The sequence below is a fragment of the Brachionichthys hirsutus genome, chromosome 23 (genome assembly GCF_040956055.1).
Source record: "Brachionichthys hirsutus isolate HB-005 chromosome 23, CSIRO-AGI_Bhir_v1, whole genome shotgun sequence".
In the NCBI taxonomy this organism is placed as follows: domain Eukaryota; kingdom Metazoa; phylum Chordata; class Actinopteri; order Lophiiformes; family Brachionichthyidae; genus Brachionichthys; species Brachionichthys hirsutus.
The window spans coordinates 137,983-159,711 of NC_090919.1; the positions used below are offsets into that span (position 1 = coordinate 137,983).

The 21,729-nt window shown below is 52.7% G+C and overlaps 3 protein-coding genes across 4 annotated transcripts; all 3 read right to left on the reverse strand.

Annotated features, from left to right (window-relative positions):
- Positions 1 to 134: 134 nt before the first annotated feature.
- On the reverse strand, positions 135 to 15,488 carry camta2 (calmodulin binding transcription activator 2). The gene is made up of 26 exons (XM_068755590.1): positions 15,445 to 15,488; positions 14,688 to 14,829; positions 13,770 to 13,871; positions 13,634 to 13,701; positions 13,428 to 13,563; positions 13,271 to 13,342; positions 12,869 to 13,013; positions 11,846 to 11,974; positions 11,594 to 11,738; positions 10,752 to 11,520; positions 9,469 to 10,116; positions 9,011 to 9,137; positions 8,488 to 8,622; positions 6,841 to 7,018; positions 4,579 to 4,761; positions 4,163 to 4,241; positions 3,613 to 3,814; positions 3,358 to 3,552; positions 3,117 to 3,283; positions 2,808 to 2,977; positions 2,530 to 2,734; positions 2,045 to 2,116; positions 1,933 to 1,953; positions 1,590 to 1,774; positions 1,061 to 1,135; positions 135 to 789 (listed from the first exon to the last, which is right to left on the reverse strand). Exons 2-26 carry the CDS (start codon positions 14,739 to 14,741, stop codon positions 735 to 737), a joined length of 4,317 nt encoding a protein of 1,438 aa, XP_068611691.1. The 5' UTR covers positions 14,742 to 14,829; positions 15,445 to 15,488; the 3' UTR covers positions 135 to 734.
- Positions 15,489 to 15,936: 448 nt separating this feature from the next.
- zgc:85858 (uncharacterized protein LOC405879 homolog) lies at positions 15,937 to 17,705 on the reverse strand. Of its 2 annotated transcripts, XM_068755836.1 has the most exons (4): positions 17,358 to 17,705; positions 16,793 to 16,868; positions 16,370 to 16,459; positions 15,937 to 16,242 (listed from the first exon to the last, which is right to left on the reverse strand). In XM_068755836.1, exons 1-3 carry the CDS (start codon positions 17,439 to 17,441, stop codon positions 16,419 to 16,421), a joined length of 201 nt encoding a protein of 66 aa, XP_068611937.1. In that variant the 5' UTR covers positions 17,442 to 17,705; the 3' UTR covers positions 15,937 to 16,242; positions 16,370 to 16,418. The 2 variants fall into 2 exon arrangements, with proteins under 2 accessions (XP_068611937.1, XP_068611936.1); XM_068755835.1 differs by having other exon boundaries at positions 15,937 to 16,459.
- Positions 17,706 to 17,958: 253 nt separating this feature from the next.
- nppcl2 (natriuretic peptide C-like 2) lies at positions 17,959 to 19,551 on the reverse strand. Its single transcript, XM_068755953.1, has 3 exons — positions 19,413 to 19,551; positions 18,928 to 19,029; positions 17,959 to 18,559 (listed from the first exon to the last, which is right to left on the reverse strand). The coding sequence occupies exons 1-3, from the start codon at positions 19,512 to 19,514 to the stop codon at positions 18,266 to 18,268; spliced, it is 498 nt and encodes a 165-aa protein (XP_068612054.1). The 5' UTR covers positions 19,515 to 19,551; the 3' UTR covers positions 17,959 to 18,265.
- Positions 19,552 to 21,729: the final 2,178 nt, after the last annotated feature.

The following is a 21,729-nucleotide window of genomic DNA, read 5'->3' on the forward strand; positions in this document are numbered from 1 at the left end:
GCGCCCCACAGACGAAGGACTAACCCGGTTAGCTGGTTAGCAGCACTAGTTAGAACATTCTGCAGAACTCCTCAAATAGGCCAGAACCATCTCCAGAACTTCAGTTCCACTGCTGAGAGAAAGAAACACCAAGATGAAACACAAAGGCTGTTTTTATTCACTTCTGATGCACGATCAATAGATTGGGGTGCAGGTGATCATTTTATCCTTTTAGAGACTCTCCGGAACCGGATGAACCAGATTCTGCAGGAAGAAGCGATTTGGTTTCGGTCTGAACAGATCGGGTCGACCGGAACCCGGGATGCATGGAAACGTCGTTCAATAAGTTAGTTCTGGAGGGAAGTTCTGTTGTTCTCAACGGAACCCACCGGTGCCCGACGGCGACAGCTTCAGCCAGGCTCCGCCTCCAGGAAGCAGAGCAAAGAAATAAACACTCGTAGGTGACGTCAGTTACAACACGGCCTGCGAACCAATGAAATGACCGTCTGCAAAGCTTAGCTCATTAATATTCATCCTGTTTAAACATCTGCGTCGGCGTTTGGGGCGGGGCCAAGACTTCTGCACACACACACACCTGTCCCCGCCGTCATAAATAAATCTCTCTTATTACATTTGAATAGAATCAGTGCGTTCCGCCTGAGCAATGCATTATGGGAAGCAGGAGGAGCCTGAGGCTGATCCGGCAGGCGGGTGGGTGGAGCCTCGTTCCTCCAGGTGGAGGAGGAGGAAACGCTTCAGGTGATCAGTCCTCTCCTCTCCAGATCCCTGGTCTGCTTCAGCTCTTTGATTCTGGACACAAACGGTGCAGCGGTCAGCGCAGGGACATCCATTTAAATGAAAGCGCTTCGGGCCCCAAGGTGACCCTTGTGGGACCCCACATTCAACGTTGTGTTGGGTTGGGTGATTGGTCTCACGCCACAGGAGGCAACTTAGCAAATCAAAGCGAGCGATCGACTATCGAATGCCTTTAGATCAATGAATACTCGATTGTGTGTTTTCTCTCACTGAAGGTGTTACTAACAAATCCCTTTGATGATTCCGTGTGCGTGACTGACGCTACCTGTGTCTGCAGCGTCTCAGGAACCTCATGATCTTCCTCGCCGCCTGGTCCTGCTTCTTCGTCAAGAACGACCCCCTGAGTCACAACTTGCTGCTTACAATCAGTCGTCAATCATTATGATCAAGTACAGCAGAACCTCGTAATACGGTTTGAAAACCCGACACGATGAATCGCTCCCTGCGTTTACACGCCTACAGGTACATGAACGTGTATCTGTGTGTATCTGAACAGAAAACACATCAAAGTGTAACTGGTACAAAAGAAAAGCACGATTCATTTAAGTTCATTTAACTTTGGAGGGAGGGGGAGGGGCTATTCCTCTAAGGGGAGAGGGGGAGGGGCTATTCCTCTAAAGGGGAGAGAGGGGAGGGGCTATTCCTCCAAAGGGAGAGGGGGAGGGGCTATTCCTCTAAAGCAGCGCTTCTCAATTATTTTCTGTTACGCCCCCCTGAGGAAGGAAAAAGCATGTTCTCCACGGTCACAGGCCCCCCGTTTGCTCAGGTGGACTCTTCACACGGCGATCACCTACCTGATTTTGGGGGCGTGGCCGGGCGTGGCCTGCTTCAGCCTCTCGTACTCCTTGTAGCTGCGGTAGCACTGCTGGATCAGAACCGCCGCCCGCCGGCTCTGCTGGAAACGCTTCTGCTCGTAGTACGACCGGAACTTGGACTGGATCAAGATGGCTGCCTGGGTCATCTTCTTGTAGAGCGCGTACTGCGGGACAGAGTCGGGGTTAGTGGTCTCCTGGGGCGGGACACCGGAGGCGGGACACCGGAGACGGGACGAGACACGGGAGACGAACGTCTACATGCTAAACGTCTCATCGCTGAGAGCAGACAGACAGGACAACGTCCAGCGGTCCACCACGTTACCTTCAGCGCTATCCACGTTAGCTGGGGGACAGGGGGGACAGGGGGGACAGGGGGGACACGTGGTGAGCAGGTTAGTGCTGTTAGTGAAGCTGCACGACAAACACACACACACCTGCTTGTACTTCCTGTAGCAGCGCTGGATGACGGCGGCCGCCATGTCCTGCTGCTCCTTCAGCCTGCGTCCCTGGGACAAGACACAGACCACTAGGGCGGAGACAAAGACCCACTCGGAGGTAGAGACGACTGATTTCTCATCCCTGAATATCGATACATAAATGGAGCGTGCTTTATAGAGCCGAGCTCTGATTGGCCGCTCGCTGGGCGGCGGTGACCCCCACGAGGGATTACACCCACTCAGTGGCCTAGCGTTCTGGTCCAGGTCTGGTCCAGGTCTGGTCCAGGTCTGGTCGGTGACTCCAGACCTCATACAGGCCCGGTTCTCGTGCTTGAGCCGTACCTAATCTGGACTTCCTGTCCTGAACATTTAAACATAATTGTTTGCTTTCACCAGCTGAGAGTGGGCGTGTCTTTCTGTGTAGGATTCACACCTGAGTCTTTCTGAGCCAATCACATCGTGGCGTGGGGGTGTGTCTGTACCTTGTATCTCCTGAAGGCGTTCTGGATAATCCTGGCGGCCTCGTACAACTCCCTCTGCTCCCCATCTGTCAGCGTCAGCAGGGCGAAGTCTTTCTCCATCTTGCCATTGGCCGAGGCGTTCAGGAACTCCGCCCAAGCTGCAGAAGACGGGGGGCGGAGGCTCTGGAGCGCCACGGCGCCGAGGGGTGACGGGGGGTGGGCACGCCTGAACACACACACGCCCCGTTACCTCGAGAGGACGCAGCACCTGTGGTGGACAGCGTGGCAGACAGGCTTACCTGGGCGGGGACTGTGAGGGCGTGTCCACTGTGTCCAGGTAGGTGGCCAGCCAGGTGTCCTGCATGGCCGGATCTCTGAGCGGTGACTCCGCCCCCGTAGGGAAGTCCTCCTGTTTGATTCGCTCTGGGGTTGCCTCAATGATTTGCTCTGCCAGTGTTGCCATGTCAACCTGTGATGGGGCGGGTAACCATGGAAACAGAACATCGGTGATTTAAGACGCTTGCTGGTATAATAATAATATTGACACCAGAAGGTCCTGCCCAACCCAAACGGGTCGGGTCTGGAGTCCCCCCCCCGCTGATTCATACCTGCAGCACCTCCTCCTCCACCCCTTCATTCTCCACATTCTCGCCGTAGCTCAGCAGCTGCTCCTCCAGCGTGGTGGCGATGTGGGCGTGGCCGAGGGAGGGGGGGCACTCAGTCTCGTAGTCCATGAAGTGAACAGGAAAGTCTCTGGCACGGCCGCGGTTCACACCTGCGTGAACGAGCAGCGATTACAATCAGAACACACCTGGAATGATGTCATCAAGCCATAGTCACCTGACACACCTGCGCTCAGCCCAGCGTTTGGCTCCTCCCCACACATAGACACAGGAAGGGGTGAGACAGGCAGTGAAGACATGGACAGAGACGATGAAGATGATGGTGAGGTGTCCATAGGGGCGGGGCCACTGGAGTAAGCAGAGCTCGGGGAAGGTGAAGAGGGGTCGCTGGGAGAAGGGGGGCTGCTCGAGGAGCTAAGACCTGGAAGGAGCAGAGAACATATCAGTGCTGGAACCACCTCACAGGAGCAGGCGGGGCTACCTGTGTCTGGGCTGGTGGGCAGGGGCGTGGCCGGCGCATGTGTGTGAAGCTCCTGCAGCGCTGTGGCGAGGCGGGTGTGTCCTCGAGAGCGAGCCACAGCCAGCGGCAAGCGTCCCAGAGAATCAGGGACCCCCAAAGCGGAACCGTTCCAGCCATACAGCACCTCTGCTGCCCTCTGGTGGCCGAGGGCACACGCCCACATCTGGAACAGAAAGGGGGGGGGGGGGGGGTACTGCTCAAGCATCTCACAACATCTCATGTGAGGCAACAGCAAAAAAGGCTCTGGTTCAGCCACAGGCAAAGCCAAGGAACAGTAACCATAGCAACAGAAGTCACACACCAAAGTACATTTTAAAAGACAAATCAATTCCTCAAAGCATTTGCATCGTCTTTCGTGTGATAGTCTCATGAAGAGCCCTCCTCAGGGCCCTTCAGACCAGAGTTAGGACACGTGGAACGTTCCTTCCATACATGAGTAATGTGAAAGCTGACCAATGAGAGGACAGCACAGCTCGTTTAGACCAATGAGAGGACAGCACAGCTCGTTTACCAGTGGCGTGCAGGAGAAGTGGTCGATGTTCAGAGGGTCCACTTCCTGTTCCAAGTTCAAGCTGTTGCTATTAACACTCCTAAAACAAGAAACAACCAGTCAGTGTGTGTACCCCCAGTGGACCAGGGTGTGTGTCAGGTGTGTGTGTACCTCCAGTGGACCAGGGTGTGTGTCAGGTGTGTGTGTACCTCCAGTGGACCAGGGTGTGTGTCAGGTGTGTGTGTACCTCCAGTGGACCAGGGTGTGTATCAGGTGTGTGTGTACCCCCAGTGGACCAGGGTGTGTATCAGGTGTGTGTGTACCTCCAGTGGACCAGGGTGTGTATCAGGTGTGTGTGTACCTCCAGTGGACCAGGGTGTGTATCAGGTGTGTGTGTACCTCCAGTGGACCAGGGTGTGTATCAGGTGTGTGTGTACCTCCAGTGGACCAGGGTGTGTATCAGGTGTGTGTATCCTTGCGCTGCAGCCAAGTGGAGCAGTGTCATGCCACGATGACGGACGGAGTGCTGAAGCATTTCTCCTCCTCCTCCTCCTCCTCTTCCTCCTCCTCCCCTCATCATCCTCTCACAGACTCCCACAATCCTCCTCTCAAACCACTGAGGAGACAGTAAAACACCAGATGAGCTCATTAATAACTTAAATTAAATGATGACAAAGGGCAGACACAGAAAAACACCTTTGAGGAATATTTTGTTAGTAAAAGTATCCATTTTAAGTGTTAGCTTTGATGACATTCTCTGGACTTTAAATCTCCAGATATTCTTCCGGTCTTTGAAGAGGACAGACGCATTTCTCTGCCCCTGTCCCCCGTCTGTCCCCCGTCCGCCTGCTGCGCTCCCGACGACTAGAACCATGGAATTGATTAGTTGGTCTCGACTCTCGAAGTGCGATTGATCAAATATTTTCATTGAACGGAAGCCCGGGGGGGGGGGGGGGGGGGGGGAGAGGCTACTCACTCCACTCAGCCTGGGACACGTGGAGGGTTGTCTGTCTCGCGGTCCACTCTGTGGAGGACATGTATTTTACAGATACTAAACGTGTACCCTAATAACAAACCGTGGACATGTTAGTGATGTCAAGCAAGAAAACATTTGAGCATTGAGGAGGCTCTCAGCTCTGAGCTCACCAGAATCCGTACTTGGCTTACCGATAAACTGTCACTACACCTTGGTAAAACCGAATCGATTCTTTTTGGGTCTAGACACTCTCTACGTGAGATAAATGTTAATGATTTCAAGGTCACAGTCGATAATACAGTAATCTCCAGCAAAGAAGAGATTCCCTATTTGGGCTGTGTTCTTGACAAATACCTGTCTGGCGATAGTATGGCAACTAAGGTGATCAAAAAAGTCAATCAGAGAACAAGATTTTTGGGCAGAATGTCTGCTTTTGTCTCCGGACGCTTGCTGGAGCCTCGTTCAGCCCCTCTTTGACTATGCTAGCACCTCCTGGTATTCAAACGTTAAAGTGTCCCTGAAAACCAGGCTCCAAACCTCCCAAAACAAACTGATTCGGCTACTCCTCAATCTGGGGCCCATGACCCACCTTCTTCCTGGACATTTTGCTAGCCTAAAATGGCTCAGGGTAGAAGACAGGGTTAAACAACTCAAAATGGGATTGGCATTTAAAATAGTCAATGCAGCTCTGCCCTCAGTCCCCTCAATCCCTGCATACCTGAATAAACACCTCCACAGATTTAGTGACACCCACAGCCACAACACTAGAGGGAGCTCAAACAACAACCTGATTACCCCCTCCTATAGGACTAACATGGGTAAATCATCTTTTTACAATACTGCCCCCTAAGGGTGGAACTGTTTGACTCCCGCCCTCAAAACATGCACCTCTTTGGCCTCCTTCAAAACGGCCCTAAAAATACACCTTTCAGGGGGACAGAAACGGAGATAGTCATCACGACTCTCTCCGGATCAATCCCCCCCCCCCCTTTTTTTGTCCACCTACGTTGCACATATTAAGTGTCTTTGTAATTTATTGTAATTTATGGAATTTATTGTCATTCATTGTCATTTTGCATCAGTGGTGTGATTTATTTTAAATTTATTGTTAGTCTGCATCTGTGGTGTAAAATTATTTTTAGTTTTCTAATGTTATTCTGCATTAATTGAGTAATTTAATATTGGTTTTATTTTTATTTGTATTGCAAAAATTGTATTGTTAAATGTCGATGATTTATGTACGAAGGACTTTCAACGGAAACAAGACCGCAAGAAATGCTCCTCTGAGACAGGATGTTTGACTGTACTTGTACTGTAATACATGCTACTGTGTGACTGTACTTGTACTGTAATACATGCTACTGTGTGACTGTACTTGTACTGTAATACATGCTACTGTGTGACTGTACTTGTACTGTAATACATGCTACTGTCTGACTGTACTTGTACTCTAACATTCTATCCAAGCGCTGGTGGAAAACTATGAACCCTTGAGTTCATGACGTCAAAGAAGCTAGCTGTAATGAGGAGTTAGCATTCCTTACTGAAGCTATTCTGACTCAATACCAAACCAGAACCTCCAGAAGCCTGAACCTGAGCGGACATGGAGCCGGTAGCAGCATGCTAATAATCTCACAACGACATGCTAGGCTACTCACATACGAGGAAAGGAAAGGAAAAATGAAAAGAGGTCTTGGTGTCACGGAGGAGGTGCTGCTGCATTCTCACCTGTTCTCCGTGGTCGTCAGGTAGAGGTGGAGGAGGGGGTGTGGCCAGCTGGCTGCCATGTTCCTGTGGATACTGCAGTTGCTGCAGGTTGGTACTGCTGCAGGAAGCCATCTCTGCCATCCGGCACTCCATCTGCTCCAGTCGCTCCAGGATGGACATCCTGAACTGATTGTCTGCATGCAGAACCAACAGAGTGAGACCTCCTCCAGAGGACTCCAGAAAACAAACAGAGTGAGACCTCCTCCAGAGGACTCCAGAAAACAAACAGAGTGAGACCTCCTCCAGAGGACTGCAGAAAACAAACAGAGTGAGACCTCCTCCAGAGGACTCCAGAAAACAAACAGAGTGAGACCTCCTCCAGAGGACTCCAGAAAACAAACAGAGTGAGACTTCCTCCAGAGGACTCCAGAAAACCAACAGAGTGAGACCTCCTCCAGAGGACTCCAGAAAACCAACAGAGTGAGACCTCCTCCAGAGGACTCCAGAAAACCAACAGAGTGAGACCTCCTCCAGAGGACTCCAGAAAACAAACAGAGTGAGACTTCCTCCAGAGGACTCCAGAAAACCAACAGAGTGAGACCTCCTCCAGAGGACTCCAGAAAACAAACAGAGTGAGACCTCCTCCAGAGGACTCCAGAAAACAAACAGAGTGAGACCTCCTCCAGAGGACTCCAGAAAACAAACAGAGTGAGACTTCCTCCAGAGGACTCCAGAAAACAAACAGAGTGAGACCTCCTCCAGAGGACTCCAGAAAACCAACAGAGTGAGACCTCCTCCAGAGGACTCCAGAAAACCAACAGAGTGAGACCTCCTCCAGAGGACTCCAGAAAACAAACAGAGTGAGACTTCCTCCAGAGGACTCCAGAAAACCAACAGAGTGAGACCTCCTCCAGAGGACTCCAGAAAACCAACAGAGTGAGACCTCCTCCAGAGGACTCCAGAAAACAAACAGAGTGAGACCTCCTCCAGAGGACTCCAGAAAACCAACAGTAGTTCTGTGTGTTGTGTCGGTACCGTTAGCTGTAGCTGCTAGCTGAACTAGCTAGCGGCGCGTTGCTCCCGTCTCGCTCAGGAGCAACGCCCCCCCCCCCCCCCCCGAGTCGATGATTGATGTCCTGCTATTTCTGCCTCCGGCCGATCTCTAGCCCTTTCACTGGAAGCTGTAGCTGCAAGGAGCTAATTAGCATGACTTCCTGTGAATGTAGCTAACGTTACACAGCAGCAGTTGAGAAACAGTTGCAGCGTTTATCAGCAGTCTCTGCCATGCTGAAAGCTTATTGCTAACCTGGCTAACCTGGTATGCATTGATCTATACCTGAAAGGAGCTACTCTATGCTAATGCTAGTCCACACTGGGAGCGGCCTGAACTTCACCATTCTCCTGTTGATGTTACTGATTGTAAGACATTCTTAGCAGCACTAACTAGCAACAGGTGCTAAATGAACTTAGGAAACGGCCTGGACCACGCCCACTACAGCCAGACAGATGAGTGTAACCCGATATGAGCCAATGGCAGCTCTCCAGCTGACGCTCACTAATGCTTGATTTCATGTCGGCCGCCTGCATCCATTCCCTCCAGCAGCCGGCGTCTGCGTGATGACCGCCGCGGTGCAACGTGGCGTGTGCTGGCGTCGTTTCTGACCGTCCAATGAGAGCCAGTCGAGCTGAGAGCTGGGCAGGGAGCTGGCGTTCCTCGCTCGATACTCGAACAGAACCGAAGAGGAGACGGAACCTCCGGACTCCAGAACCTGCAGACACACCAGACTGGCCTCGTGGGCTGCGGGGGGGGGGGGGGGGGGGGTAGAGTCGATCAGTTCAGTCTGTACCTAATCAATAAAAACAGGTTGCACGTACCCAGCCATGAGCCGGGCCGAATACCGGTAACATTATTAATAAGGTCTAAAGTGCTAAATAAAGAAAGGGAGCAGCTGGAGGAGCTAGCATGTAGCGCTGTGGGTCACCGTGGCAACACAGGCTAGCTTTAAAAAGGTCTAAATATTATCGTTTCAATGTGGGCTCTCGTGCAGATGAATCGACACGCGAGCCAAACTAGACTCCGCCCCTCAGCTGCTGAGGAGACGCCGTGTGGACGTGAGGTGAGGCTGCCTGATTCCCATCATCATGATCAGAGATCAATACCCTGATCAGTGCTGCTGAGTGCATACCGGGACAGTAGCAGCGCAGGACTCCCGGCTGGATCAGCGACGCAGGCACGGCGCTCTGATCAAACACACAGGAGTACCGACCCGACGGGTCACTCCACGAGCCCGTGATCAATACCTTCACACCTCCCTGGACACAGAGGACATGTGATCAAACTTCCTGGAGCACCAATCACTTTGCTTGTTGCCAAATGAAGTGATTACTTCGGATCATTGGAGTCCTTGTTGACCGATCGATCTGTAATTGGCTTTGAGGTTGTGTTCAGACTGAATGATGTAACTGGCCACGCCTCTTAGGTAATGGCAGTAAAAATCACAATCAATCAATAAGAATGGAATTAAAACAAGACTGTGAAAACCCTGCCAAGCGACGCCAGATGGCCTGCGCCCACGGGGGGGTCCGAACGACCCCCCACGTCAGTAACCGTCTACCTGTGTGATGTCAGAAGGCGTCATGTTACCTCGGGGTAAGACCACTCCGGGGAGAAGTCAGTGATGGAGGTGAGGCGGGTCGAAGAGGAGGCCGGCAGCAGGTGAGGGAACGGGAGAAAGGAGGAAGAGGGCGAGGGCTGGGGGGGGACCATGTAGCGGATCCCTGCTGGGAACACAGGTGGGTTCGGTGCCACGGCAGAGGCGGGGCCAGTTGAGACGGGAGTGGCTTCCTCGCTGATGAGGTCAGACATCAGGTCAAAGGAGAGGTCAAGATCCTCCACGCCCCGCTCACAGGGCTCCGCCTCCTCCTCCAGATGGGTGTCCATGCAGGTGTCCTCCAAGTCGTAGCCCCTCCTACTCTCCTCCTTCACCTGGACTGTGGGCGTCGCCAGGTGACTGGCATCCACAGAGATAGTGGTGAGAGTAGAGTCATTGGTTTCAGTTCTGGCATCGGCAAGCACGGGCTGGGGCAGCTGAACCAATGGCAGCGCTTCAGGTGCACCCAGGTGCTTGGAGACCCGCCCCAGGACCAATGACTGCTGCCCAGCACTCTTGCACTTTGTCTGAATGGCCGGGTGGATGGGCTGGTACGCCTCCTCCTGGCAAACCAAGAACAGTGCTGCAGGGCTACTTCCTGTCTGTTGCTGTGGAGACGGTCTGGAGGAGGTGTGGCTTGCCTGAATTCAGAAATGAAAAAAGAAAACAGACAACACAGACCCAGATTAGGACAACACCGTCCCAGATTAGGACAACACCGTCCCAGATTAGGACAACACAGACCCAGATTAGGACAACACCGTCCCAGATTAGGACAACACAGACCCAGATTAGGACAACACCGTCCCAGATTAGGACAACACAGACCCAGACTAGGACAACACCGTCCCAGATTAGGACAACACAGACCCAGACTAGGACAACACAGACTAGGACAACACAGACCCAGACTAGGACAACACAGACCCAGATTAGGACAACACCGTCCCAGATTAGGACAACACCGTCCCAGATTAGGACAACACAGACCCAGACTAGGACAACACCGTCCCAGATTAGGACAACACAGACCCAGACTAGGACAACACAGACTAGGACAACACAGACCCAGACTAGGACAACACAGACCCAGATTAGGACAACACCGTCCCAGATTAGGACAACACCGTCCCAGATTAGGACAACACAGACCCAGACTAGGACAACACCGTCCCAGATTAGGACAACACAGACCCAGATTAGGAGGGCGACAGATGGTTGATGGTTGTGTAGACAAGCAGAAATCAAATGAAAGAGAAACTCTTTGAAGACTCACATGCAGAGCAGCCATCTTGGTTGGAGGGGCGCTGCCTTCATCATCTCTCTTGTCTTCTACCTCCTCTTCATCTCTTGCCGTATTCTCCTTCTCCTCTCTGCCTCCCCCCGACTCCACACAGAGGGGTGCAGCGGAGGAGAGGCAGGCCGGGGGGAGGGAGGAGGCCCTCCTCTCTGCTTCAGATGAGGAAGACAGCGAGCAGGAAGGGCTGGATGCGGGTGAGAGGGGGGAGGGGTTTGGGGAAGCAGGAGGAGGCGGGGGCGGGCCACCATATGTTTGACCCTGCTTGGGGGAGTTGAGGAAGGTGTCCGGGTCAAAAGCTGGGGGGAAATCTGAGGAAGGCTCGGGTGGCGAGGGGGAGGATGGGGGCGTGGCAGGGCTGTTGGCAGCAGGAGGAGGAGAACAGGTGGAGGAGGAGGTGAGGAGCAGGCTGCCGATGACCGGAGATGGGAGGAGGGTGAGGGAGAGTGTAGCCTGGACAGGTGGGGGAGGAGGTGAAGGGGGTGACAGCTCGCCAGCCGCTAGCGGGAGGGCAGGGGAGAGAAGCAGCTGACCAGAGCTGGTTAGTGATAGGCTCCGCCCCTGCCCCACCTCCTCTACACTGGCCCCGTCTCCCTCACCTCCTCCTGCAATGGCTGTTGCCATGACAATAACTGCATTCTGGGGCAGCGCCACTGTCGTCAGGTTGGAGCTGCGGTCGTAAAAACCACCGCCACGGTTGCCCACGGCGATGGTCTTCGATGGTCTGCGAGGGGGGGGGGAGGGGGGGCTATAAAACAGAAAGAGACACACAAATGAAATGTCCTCTACAGGCTCCCGTACGACTTCACCACCTGACTTACACGGGGCAGGGAGACGAGTCGGGGCTGCTCTGAGCACGGAGGCGGGGCATCGTGGCGTGGAGGGGGGAGGAGTCGGGCAGCTTGGGGGAGATGATGCGATGCTTGGTGCTGTTGCAGCGGTGGGGAATGTTCACCCCTGCTGATACTACACACACACACAACGGTGAGGTCACGCTGGGGTCACGCTGGGGTCACGCTGGGGTCACGCCGGGGTCACGCCGGGGTCACGCCGGGGTCACGCGGGCGCCTTACCCTGGGCCGGGCTACAGAGGCACGTGTGGGTGCGCGGCTGTGGTTTGGTTCTCTGTCGGTCCAGAACGTGTTGAACCAAGTCCTCGATGCCGAAACCTCCCGATCCCAGCGAACACCTCATACTGTGAACTGGCAAATACTACGTTAGTACACAGCAGAGGTGTGTTCAAGTCTCACAACCCAAGTCCAAATACTACGTCAGTACACAGCAGAGGTGTGTTCAAGTCTCACAACCCAAGTCCAAATACTACGTTAGTACACAGCAGAGGTGTGTTCAAGTCTCACAACCCAAGTCCAAATACTACGTTAGTACACAGCAGAGGTGTGTTCAAGTCTCACAACCCAAGTCCAAATACTACGTTAGTACACAGCAGAGGTGTGTTCAAGTCTCACAACCCAAGTCCAAATACTACGTTAGTACACAGCGGAGGTGTGTTCAAGTCTCACAACCCAAGTCCAAATACTACGTTAGTACACAGCAGAGGTGTGTTCAAGTCTCACAACCCAAGTCCAAATACTACGTTAGTACACAGCAGAGGTGTGTTCAAGTCTCACAACCCAAGTCCAAATACTACGTTAGTACACAGCAGAGGTGTGTTCAAGTCTCACAACCCAAGTCCAAGTCACGTCCCAAGATATAATACACGGCAGCGCCGCCGAGGTTCTCTTGGGGTGGGGGATCGAGTGCTAGCGGCACGCAGCTCCTTCGGAAGAGTGACAGAGACTCGTTTGGGACTTGTGTTGTTCACGAGTCCTAAACCACGAGTTTGAGTCACGTCTCGAGTCTTTAGAGCGCGAGTCCAAGCCGGGTCGCTAAAAACAGGAACTTAAATTGGACTCGAGTCTGAGTCTGAATCGCGAGTCCTTATCTCAGGTACGCAGTACTGCATGTGTCGTATTAGTATTAGTAGTACAATAGTAGTCATTGTAGGAGTAGAATTGGTATTATCATTATTAGTAACAGTAGTAATATTAGTAGGAGAAGTACTAGTACTAGTACTATGCAGTAAAAGTAGCTCTTACACATGGGTCTCAACTGGTTCAGCAGGTCTTCTCGGCTCCACCGGGCGCCATCATGGCGGTCAGTCACAGCACACAGAGGACTGCACTTCCCAGAATCCTCCAGGGCCGGTACGTTCAGGTAGTGGAGCATCACGATGTCGGGGTTCTGTCACACACAGACCCTGGAGATGGTGTCCGTCTCCTAGACCCGGTCCCAACCGGGCTGCTCAAAGTCCTCCCCTCGATCAGAACCGCTTCGCTAAACACGATTGATCTACCCTTCCTCGCAGGCCGTGTCCCCGAGTCCTTTACCAGCGTTGGATCCTGACTATCGGCCAATCCCAAACCTCCCATTCCTGCCAAAGCTTCTCGAGAAATTGAATAGAATTGATTGATTGATTGACAGATGATATGTTTTTGTACCTGCAGCAACCAGTAGCATCGTCTGTGGAATGTCGGCACGATGGAGGAATGGACGTAGCAACCATACAGGCACTGAAACAGAGTCACTGATTATTGATCCATGTGGAAGCAGTTCTGGAATGATGACGTAATAAAGGAGTCCACATCAAAGCGCCACCTTGATGCCCTGGACCTTCAGCTTCATGTGGTCCTCTCTCGTCGTCTTGCCATCCTTCCTTTTCTTCCAGCAGTACCCATCCTTCCTGTACTTCACCTTCTTCCTGTTGTAAAGGATGATGCTGCCGTTCTTCGGCCTGTAACACAAACCACGCCTACAGTCGAACACAGTCGTTCCCTCGGCTCGACTGGCGGGCGTGTGCGTACCTGGTCCTCAAGGTACAGGAGAGCCACTCGTCGTGTTTGTCAAATGAAATTAAGAAGGACACGATCTCCTGCAGAAACACAGAGGCAGAGCTGAGAATAAAGCAGCTGCTTCTGAACATCCGTCGGAGCAGGTCACCTCGTTGGTGTTCCACCGGAGCCTGTCGCTGGGCAGGCCGGACCCAGGTGGGAGGCACTCCAGCAGCTCGTTGGGTAGAAACACCTTCCTCTGCCGCTTGTCCTCTGTGCAGAAGAAAAAGAACGCCAAACACCCTTCAGAAAGTGTTCTTGAATCGGTTCAGAACACCGACATGCTGTCAAATAGTCATCCCGGAGACAAGAACTGGACTCGTAACGAGGCAGGGTTCAACGCCAAGGGCTGCCCGAGGCCCGGGGCACGTAGACCCTCACGTAGGCGCTCACGTCGGGGGTCGGGGGCACGTAGACGCTCACGTCGGGGGCACGTAGGCGCTCACGTAGACGCTCACGTAGGCGCTCACGTAGGCGCTCACATCGGGGGCACGCAGGCGCTCACGTAGGCGCTCACATCGGGGGCACGCAGGCGCTCACGTAGGCGCTCACATCGGGGGCACGTAGGCGCTCACGTAGACGCTCACGTCCCCCGATGCAACGTGAGCGTCTACCAGAACACGGTCCCTGATCCAAAGCAGGCTGCAGGGACCAGTACAAACCAGAACACGGTCCCTGATCCAAAGCAGGCTGCAGGGACCAGTACAAACCAGAACACGGTCCCTGATCCAAAGCAGGCTGCAGGGACCAGTACAAACCAGAACACGGTCCCTGATCCAAAGCAGGCTGCAGGGACCAGTACAAACCAGAACACGGTCCCTGACCCAAAGCAGGGCGGGGCTACCTGCTTATGGTTAACGCGTAAAACGCCCCGTGACCATCAGGAGACCGAAGCCTGGAGGCGACACAAAGAACACCTTAGTACCGGACTGCGTCCGTTCTACAGGAAGTGACATCACTAGATGTGGCCACCGTTCATTTCTGGATGACCTCATCTCTGAGGTCATATAGAAGCTATCTGCGTGACGTCATGATTTTCAGACTGACCTGTCTCCGTGGAAACCGTCTCCCTGTCGCTCATGGTGATGGGTCCATGCAGGATGCTTCTCACAGAAGGCACAGCCGCCCACGATACTCACCTCCAGCGCTCCCCCCCGTCCCAGAATGCACTGCGACAAGTCATTTGATCTGCGTTTACTTCAGTATCTGTTGGCAACGCAGTATTTAATCCTACTGATGAACGAATCCAGTGTGCTCTCCTTTAGCATCCCCTGTTGCCTAGCAACGGCTGAACGGGCATCCACTTACGTGTGTGTGTTCGTCACACGCCCGTAACACTGACTACGTCGCATTGATAACGGTGTGTAACGGTAATGAGTCACTCAATCGCTCGTTCCGGAGGCCGGGATTAGACCACGGACTCGCGTGATTGCTGTGGGCGTCTCGCGAAGCGCCTGTCACGGCCTTCTTGGCGAGAAGGCCTCGAATCGCTTTAAGATTTGACGACGAATCAGATGGCTTCAATATATCGATACTTCTCACCTTTCAGTCTAAACTAAAACAATGAAATAGATAAGTTCGTTAATGAACAGTGAGCGCTACAGTTTAGCTGCTAGGCTAGGAAGCTAAGCTAACTTCTCAGGAAGCCGAGGTGCGGGGCTTCAGGGCCGGGATAAACTCTACTAATCCCGGCCAGTCGGCCGACGCGAGCCGGAGCATATTTAAAGAGAACGAAAAGTATTGACAACCAGGAGCTGTTATCAATCACGCCAGAACGCCTTTACCTTCCGCCTCCTCCCCTCCTGCCATGTTATATTACTCTGACGTCACTGCGTAGAGACGTCGGAAGTAGGGGGGGTTCGTCCTGTGTTTCCGGTGACGGGACTTCCTCCGGAAGAACTGCAGGGTTTCACGTATTTATTCTGTCATTTAGCTTTTTATTATTGAAATAGACTAGTTAGTCGGGTTCCGAGGCGAGGCGTGGATCCACCTCGAAGCACTCTGAGCCTACGGACCAGAAACCCGCGATCACTTCAGGTCCAGCTCTGCAATCTGAAATATTTCCAAACAAATTGCTGCTAATAATATATATATATAAATGATCTCTTCTCGAGCGGGATCTGTGACGTAGATTCCTCTTCCCTGGGATCGACTAACCTCCATTTTAATTTCACAGCCATTCTGCCTTCGGGAGCGTTTCAGGCGGCGGTCTCGTTAAACCTCGGAAGCAGATTTAACTTTATTAACAATACCACTTACCACACCAATACTTCACATTAAAAGTCTAACCATTACTGGCTGAATTTTATTGTGAAAAATGTACAGGAAGTTCATCCTACATACAGAAATCAACAAACGCGAGAACAAAAATAAAAGCATTACTTTGAATGAAAAATCTATTTTCATTTTTTAAACTTAAGGTTATTGAAAACTGGCCTTTGCGTTTGTCCATCAGAGAGCTCGTCAATAAATAATTTTAACGAGATGATCACAACCAACAAGATCAAGTTCAGATGAATGTTCCTTAAACCCAATCCCGTCGGCGACCCCATGCCCCTGGGCAGAACGACTCGGCACTTCATCTGAGGAGCAGTAATCAATAACCAATATTTCATCGTTTCATCACCCAGGGAATAAACAAAGAAAAGAGTAGAGAGGGGGGGTCATAGGAGGAGGAAACAACACAGACTGAACTCCACTGGAACGCACGTGTGTGTGTTTCGGGATCATGATGGCTTGGCCCTTGGGTCAAAGGTCATCACATGCCCTGCCTGATACTCTGGATGATCTGGAAGATGGCTGCAGGACACAAGGAGAAGTGGTTAGAGCAGTAAGATCAAAGCCACTGGTCCTCATCGGTTTCCTGTTAGCATGGCTGTGTGCTAAGGCTAGCGCAGGTAAAAATGCTAAGTGTATAAACAACAATCTGATCAGCCAATTAGTGACGCGATGATGTCATGCTGTGATAGATCACGTACGCTAGTGTTAGGCGCGTGCGCGTGCGCGTGCACCAGCATGTTATTTACACACATTTCTTTGTGGTATTGAATATAAAAGTCGGATCAGGTTCAGCGTTCCTTTCTCTACATCAGACCCGTCAGGTGTGGAATGCAGTCCGCAGGTGAGACTCACCTGATCCGCAAACCACAAAGACGAACAGAGCGAGCAGCCACGGCCCCACCGGAGACTTCTCTTCGTTTACCGGCCGCTGAAACACACGCGCACGCGCACGCACACACACACACACACACACACACACGTGTGTTTTTGCGTTTACAGATTATAGCAACAAGCTAACTAGATGCTAATGACAAACCTTTCCGCTAACACGTCACCTTTATCCTTCCGACTGCTTCTAACCTGTGCTGTGGCTGATAAGGAACTACTTTCCTCCGCGCTGCCGTGTCAGCGGCGGCATCATGTTTGAGGCCGACCGGAAGTCAGTCTGTTGCAGACGGCTCCCTGCGGCTATAGGCTAATGTTAGCTTAGCATTACGGGCCTCAGTGTGTTTGTAGCTTCATGGTGTGAGGCGGTCTAGCTGCTAACGATCAGGCTAAAGCTAGCGATGTAGCCGGCCGCAGCGCCACTTCCACCGGTAAACGTGAACTAAACCTGCGCTGATGCCTTTGAAATATCCCGCCTGGCTGAGCCGGGCTCGCTAGCTAGCTGTTTAGCCGTTGGCCTGGTTGTCAGTACCGAGGTTTTCTGGACGTGTCCCCGCTGTGTGATGGTCTTGCTGTGCCGCTCGTTCGCCACTTTCATCCGCTGCACCGCCGACATTTTTCAGCTATAATGGACCCGGACCTGGAGGACGGACAGCAAGGGACAACCGGGAGGACAAGGAGGAGGCGCGGCGGTGCCGGCGAAGAAGAACTCGAATATCCGCTCTGGTTTCTGGTCGCGTTACGGAGAAGGTATCTTCTGAAAAGAATGCTAACTGTGAGCTAACCGGAAGCCACTCACCTCGTCACGTGACGGAAGACAGGCTCAAAATGTCTACTTGCCGCCCTCTAGTGGTGGAGAGGAGAACTGGTACCGAGCCGGACCGGAAGTGAGGGACAGGAAGGTGCCTGTTTTCTTCTTGTTGTCCTTCAGAGTTTCGTTCCGTTAATGACAATAAAGACTCTTGAATATTTGTCTGTCTGCTTGCCTGTCTCTCCTCCACCTGTCTCCAGGTGAGTTGTTGCTTGAACAGGAGTTTCATGCAGGATAAATGAGATGCTACGTTAGCTTCTGACACCAAGACCCTTGAGTAGTCTCGAGAACTACAACACGAACTTTATTGGTTAAAATAAGAACTGCAGAATGGCGATGCGTGAGATGAAGGTGATTTTTTATTCGCCCTGTAGTCAGACCGCAGTTTGTACACAAACACACACTCAGTGCTCCGCTGGCAGTGGTGTAGCCAGGGGTCAAAGGTCAGAGGTTGTTACTTGGGTTCCAGGGAGTTTAGTTTCCCCCTGACGTCTACCGCTACAAGTTAGCGCCTCCCGCTCATTTGTAGGAGTCTGACTACTGCTGCAGGTCAGAGGTCATGTTACTGTGACATCACAACAGTCATCGCAGAAGACCAAAACTGTAGGACAGGTGTTGCCATGGTAGCGCTAACAGCCAAGCCCACTAATGGACCCAATACGGTCCATCTTCATCCCAAAGCATCCTCTTCCTCCAACCATTGAGTTCCGGCTCCGCCTCCGAGTTTTGGACTGTCGTCGCAGGAAGTCGCGGAAGAGCCGCGGCAACGCCCGCCGGCCAGCCAGCCCGCTCGTGGCACCGGTGGGTGGAGCAAACACGGATGAGGAAGAGGGGCGTCCATCTGAGCCCTCGATGATGTCATCGGAGGTGGGTGTGGCCAAGATCAGTGAGGAGAGGTGTGAGCCGAACAGAGAGCGTAGGACCTAAGGAAAAATTAGGTTTAGAACGTAAAGCTGCTCGTTTCATATCCCATAATGCATCATCTTATGATCGGCGTTCTCTCAGAACCGTGTAAATAAACAAGAGTAAGTACCGATCCAACAAACTGCCGTCCGGGTGAAACCGGAAACACGGAGACAGAAAGGCCATGTTAGCAATGCTGGGATCTGAACCCATGACCACGTTGCCGTGAGGAACGTGGGTTCCTTTTAGAAGAAGACGGAGCTGAGGAAGATGAAAAAACAAAACAAAGCTAAGAAGTAGATGAGAAATGGAAAGGTGAAGATGATGAAGGTAGCGATGAAGCACAAATGAAGACCACACAAAGATCAGGATCGGCTCAAACACTCACCTGTGCCTCATCTTTTTTAGGTGAGGGTCTTGCCTCCATGGTGGCAGTGAGGAAGAGGAGGAGGAAGAGATGAACAGAAGAAGAGGAGGAAGAAACAGCCATCTTTGGAAGAAAAGTGAGAAAGACAAGAAAGAGCAGATTGTTATGTCACCATGGCAACAGATCATTCTCTATGGAGGTCGGGGGCTGTAGCGTTGCCATGTTTGTTCAGACCGCAGCGCCTCCTGCTGGTCGGAGGAGACTGAAGATGCAAGAGCATTACATTTACCAGCTCACCTGTCTGACCAGGTGAGTTGTTCACCTGTGGAACTCCCTTTACCCACAGGGTGATGATTTCAGATTACAGTAGATTACAGCACACCCCGTCACGGTCTGTGTCCGTAATCTGGACTAGACAGCTGCTCAAAATCAGATTAAACCAGACTGATGAGGGAAATCAATTCAAATGTTATTGATGAGCAAGAGATTTGTCAGTAACAACTTACTGGGACAGAAACTTGGAGAGAAATATTCCCAAAAAATCCAGAGTTGGTCCGAGGAGGTTCTGTTGGTCGTCGGTGACTCAATAGACACCAGATAATAATCATTGATTATTGGTTTCAGACGAGAGGACGCGTCATGTTGTTCTGGAGCTCGGTGTTCTGGACCTACGCTCGGGCTGGAGGTTTAAATACCACCCAGGGCTGTGATGTCACGCATTCTTAAGGCCGTTACCCCCGGCGACAGTTGCACGCACACAGACACACACACTAAAAGGATGCGTGAAACATTGAATCATAGACAAGAATGAAACTAAAATATCAACCAAACGCGAAGATTCATGTAAAAGGACTTCAATCACAAATAACAGGAGGTGGGAGGAACCAGAGTGGAAGGAACCAGAGGAGGTGGAAGGAACCAGAGTGGAAGGAACCAGAGGAGGTGGAAGGAACCAGGGGAGGTGGGAGGAACCAGAGGAGGTGGAAGGAACCAGAGGAGGTGGAAGGAACCAGAGGAGGTGGAAGGAACCAGAGTGGAAGGAACCAGGGGAGGTGGAAGGAACCAGAGTGGAAGGAACCAGAGGAGGTGGAAGGAACCAGGGGAGGTGGGAGGAACCAGAGTGGAAGGAACCAGAGGAGGTGGGAGGAACCAGAGGAGGTGGAAGGAACCAGGGGAGGTGGGAGGAACCAGAGTGGAAGGAACCAGAGGAGGTGGGAGGAACCAGAGTGGGAGGAACCAGAGGAGGTGGAAGGAACCAGAGTGGAAGGAACCAGAGGAGGTGGAAGGAACCAGAGTGGAAGGAACCAGAGGAGGTGGGAGGAACCAGAGTGGGAGGAACCAGAGGAGGTGGAAGGAACCAGAGTGGAAGGAACCAGAGGAGGTGGAAGGAACCAGAGTGGAAGGAACCAGAGGAGGTGGAAGGAACCAGAGGAGGTGGAAGGAACCAGAGGAGGTGGAAGGAACCAGGGGAGGTGGGAGGAACCAGAGTGGAAGGAACCAGAGGAGGTGGGAGGAACCAGAGGAGGTGGAAGGAACCAGGGGAGGTGGGAGGAACCAGAGTGGAAGGAACCAGAGGAGGTGGGAGGAACCAGAGTGGGAGGAACCAGAGTGGAAGGAACCAGAGGAGGTGGGAGGAACCAGAGTGGGAGGAACCAGAGTGGAAGGAACCAGAGGAGGTGGGAGGAACCAGAGTGGGAGGAACCAGAGTGGAAGGAACCAGAGGAGGTGGAAGGAACCAGAGTGGAAGGAACCAGAGGAGGTGGAAGGAACCAGGGGAGGTGGGAGGAACCAGAGTGGAAGGAACCAGAGGAGGTGGGAGGAACCAGAGGAGGTGGAAGGAACCAGGGGAGGTGGGAGGAACCAGAGGAGGTGGAAGGAACCAGGGGAGGTGGGAGGAACCAGAGTGGAAGGAACCAGAGGAGGTGGGAGGAACCAGAGGAGGTGGGAGGAACCAGAGGAGGTGGGAGGAACCAGAGTGGAAGGAACCAGAGTGGGAGGAACCAGGGGAGGGGAAGACGAAAGAACAACAGCGTGGTTGTTGGTTCAGATCCCTAGAACCAGCATCCCAGTTTGTAAATGGGACAAACCTCTCAGAACCCCAATGACCCATGACCCCGGTCATCCCGCCCCCTCATAACGGTCACCACGGTGACCATTTACTCATTACTAACTATTTCCTGTGGAAGGGGGCGGGGCTACATGCGTTCACATCGTCCAAAGGGTAGGTGTGTGTGTGTGTTTAATGATCCCCCGCCGTCTTTGTCCAAATCAGACAAAACCACGCCCCCCATTCAGCCTCTGACGTCATCAACCTCAGACATAAAACACACACGTGATAAGAATACCTCATCAATCACCTGATTGGAGAAAGAGCTCGCTGATCTCACACAGCCTGTGTGTGTGTGTGTGCGTGTCTTATGACGCACACACACACACACCAGGTTCAACCAGATGTGCAGTTCCAGGAGGACTCGGGGGTCCTGGGAGGGATTCTGGAGGTTCCCAATCTGGTCCAACTCAGACGGGGTTAATGAGCCGGCGGCCAGCAGGGGGCGGTAGAGGTGCCGGCGTCCACCTCTAACTCAGATGGGGTTAGTGGCCAGCAGGGGGCGGCAGTGGTGACATGTCTGATGGAATCGTGGAGGCCATCGATCCTCTGAATCATTTGAAGTTCAGGTTCTTTGTTCCCTGGAGCAGAAACATCTTCACAGGCTGCTGGTTGTTGCCAGGCAACAGCGGCCCTCAGCCCAGACTGCCTCAGCCTATCAGCATTGACGTCACAGCGCGCGTGTGTGTGTGTGTGTGAGGACATGAATGACTGAC

Excerpts from the sequence above, each read along its gene's own strand:
- camta2 (XM_068755590.1), bottom strand. The coding sequence starts at position 14,741 with ATGAGCGACAGGGAGACGGTTTCCACGGAGACAGGTCAGTCTGAAAAT. Across the intron at positions 11,975-12,868 it reads GAACCAGTTGAGACCCATGT|TTCACAGTATGAGGTGTTCG; the intron begins GTAAGAGCTACT and ends AGTATTTGCCAG. Across the intron at positions 3,284-3,357 it reads AAACGCTGGGCTGAGCGCAG|GTGTGAACCGCGGCCGTGCC; the intron begins GTGTGTCAGGTG and ends TCGTTCACGCAG.
- zgc:85858 (XM_068755836.1), bottom strand. The coding sequence starts at position 17,441 with ATGTCGGCGGTGCAGCGGATGAAAGTGGCGAACGAGCGGCACAGCAAG. Across the intron at positions 16,869-17,357 it reads GACACGTCCAGAAAACCTCG|CGGCCGGTAAACGAAGAGAA; the intron begins GTACTGACAACC and ends CGTGTGTTTCAG. Across the intron at positions 16,460-16,792 it reads CTTTGTGGTTTGCGGATCAG|CCATCTTCCAGATCATCCAG; the intron begins GTGAGTCTCACC and ends TGTGTCCTGCAG.
- nppcl2 (XM_068755953.1), bottom strand. The coding sequence starts at position 19,514 with ATGATTATTATCTGGTGTCTATTGAGTCACCGACGACCAACAGAACCT. Across the intron at positions 19,030-19,412 it reads CTCTCCAAGTTTCTGTCCCA|ATGGCTGTTTCTTCCTCCTC; the intron begins GTAAGTTGTTAC and ends TTTCTTCCAAAG. Across the intron at positions 18,560-18,927 it reads CTAAAAAAGATGAGGCACAG|GTCCTACGCTCTCTGTTCGG; the intron begins GTGAGTGTTTGA and ends ATTTTTCCTTAG.